At 30.4% G+C, this 2362-nt stretch overlaps 1 protein-coding gene across 1 annotated transcript in view; it reads left to right on the plus strand.

Moving 5' to 3' along the window:
• The first annotated feature begins 158 nt into the window (after nucleotides 1–158).
• The window catches only part of LOC117100164, a 4335-nt gene continuing 2131 nt past the window's right edge, over nucleotides 159–2362 (plus strand). Inside the window, exons 1-4 of the mRNA XM_033239738.1 lie at nucleotides 159–298; nucleotides 481–516; nucleotides 632–670; nucleotides 996–1126. Coding sequence (XP_033095629.1) covers nucleotides 190–298; nucleotides 481–516; nucleotides 632–670; nucleotides 996–1126 — 315 coding nt within the window. The 5' untranslated portion in view covers nucleotides 159–189. The remainder of the gene's footprint in view (nucleotides 299–480; nucleotides 517–631; nucleotides 671–995; nucleotides 1127–2362) is intronic.

The following is a 2362-nucleotide window of genomic DNA, read 5'->3' on the forward strand; positions in this document are numbered from 1 at the left end:
AGACACCAATATTGGCACCGAAAGAGAAATATGTCAATAGAAACAAAACTACGACATTTACCTGCTCTTTGCCCAATGGTGATCCAACACCTATCACCACCACATGGATCAAAGATTGCGGTGTACTCGATGTGTCTGATATTGAGAAGTATCCACAGTCAGATACAACATTAGAGATCAGCAGAGTCAATGAAATGGACGAAGGGGACTACCAAATATCGAACAGAGATTGCAGCTTACAATGGAAATGAAGGAAAGCTATGTAATAAAGGAACACTTTCATTGTTTAGTCTCACTTGTAAGTAAAATTACTTAATAATAGTGGGAATATTAAATTAAAAATCTACAATACAATATTATAGAATAAAATTGAATACTATTTAAAAAACTATCTTACATTATTTATTATTAATGTTCTCTTTCAATATTATATTTAGTATTTTGTTTTCAATTTGGAAACATTAATTTCTTTTTCATTAGCTCCATCAACATCCTTAGCCAGTTCTTTCACCATAGGTACGTATTCCTTTTATTCATATTTTTTACGATTATTTGCAAATGAAAAGAAAATAAATTTTGTACATCACTATATTAAGTTTTGTTTCTTCTAAAATTGTTTCATTTGCATTAGTCACATCATCAACATCCGTATCAAGTATTGCAGCCACGGGTACGTATTTTCATTATTCATTCAATTGGTGAAGGTATCCGAATAATTCGGTCGTTTTGTCTTTAAATCAAAACGAGTGAAATAAAAGTGAAATTATTACTTAGAAACTTACGTAAACTATTTTAGCAAACCTATGAACCTATAGGAGTTGTTGTGTACGATAAATTCATTAATATGGTAACTAACATTATGTCGGCCTACAAAATTTCCAAATAATATAAAAATATTTTTGTAAATTTATATAATGTTTGACTAGCACATAAATATTTGTAATGCACGGTATTCATACAATGCCATGTCAATATCATTTTATTGCTTACCAAAGTACCACTGGAATGTTCAGACTCAGATGCTGGTCTTCTTGTTGGAATGACGTTTTTGGGTTTCTTCCTCGGAATACTTTTGTCTTTATCTATATTTTGCGACCTCAGAAAGATGAGAAATTCAAAGGCACAGGTGAGATACCAACAGGATAGGAATATTACCCGTCTCGAAGGCAAATTCAAATTTGTGGGGATTGAGCAGTGCTCCATATTGGTGGACCTGTGCTATATACTAGAAAAATACTAAATATTATGCAAATTAACAGAATAAACTGATGATGATGATGTATATTATACATCATCATCATCAATATTTTATTCTGTTAATTTGCATAATATTTATTATTTTTCTAGTATGATGTATGTAATAATGTAGGCCTACAAAACTTCATTGAATATGAAGCAATACTTTGCCTCCAAACATGACTACTTACGCAATATAAAATAGTCTTTAAAGACATAAGGATTAACAGTCTTGACATTCTTTGTTATAAATGTACTAATGTTTTGCTAATGATAACGTTGTTGTTTGCATGAATTACGATGAGATAGTGTGTTTACAAATAGTTTTAGAATGATAATATGTACTAAAAGACAAAACAATTCTCAAACGTTTGTTTAAAATTTAAATACCGTTAACTGTTTAATTGATTAATATAATTTACTTTAAATATAACCAAAGCACCATCCAGACATTACGAAGGACTAGGCGTATGAAGGATAAAGGAATACTGTCATAAATGCTGAATTCCCTAAAACATAACATTTATTAACATATTTACTTGCTCATATATATATTATTGAGCAATGTTCCAAATTGGTGGACCTTTGCTCTGTACATAAATTATCAATAGTTTACTGGAGCGGATCCATAGATGTCCGGAAAGGGGGGACCGAAAGTGGGGCCGATTGAGATAACACTATTCAAGGGGTCTGGTAGCATGCCCCTGCGAAATTTTTCCAAAGTGGGTTGGGGGGGGGGTGCGGTGCAGGCCCCCTAAATCCGCCCCTGGTTTACTCAGATGTACAGGTGTATAGGCACTGATGAGAAATGTTTCTCGTGAACCTTGTGTTTAATTATTGGCTTTAAAAGCAGTCTTTATAGTGAATTAAGCGCTGTCAGTGTACTCTATCGTTAAGGCGGATTGGGCGCTATTATAATTATATAATAATAATAATTATAGTAATAATAATAATAATAATAATAATAATAATAATTATTATTATTATTATTATTATTATTATTATTATTATTATTGATAGTAATTGTTGTGATGGAATAATAGACAATAACTGGATTACACATATACATTATTATTATTTATTATTATTATTATTATTATTATTAATATTATTATTATTATTATTA

This window comes from Anneissia japonica, unplaced genomic scaffold (genome assembly GCF_011630105.1).
Source record: "Anneissia japonica isolate Jap-2015-1 unplaced genomic scaffold, ASM1163010v1 scaffold135582_len4604_cov131, whole genome shotgun sequence".
NCBI classification, from domain to species: Eukaryota; Metazoa; Echinodermata; class Crinoidea; order Comatulida; family Comatulidae; genus Anneissia; species Anneissia japonica.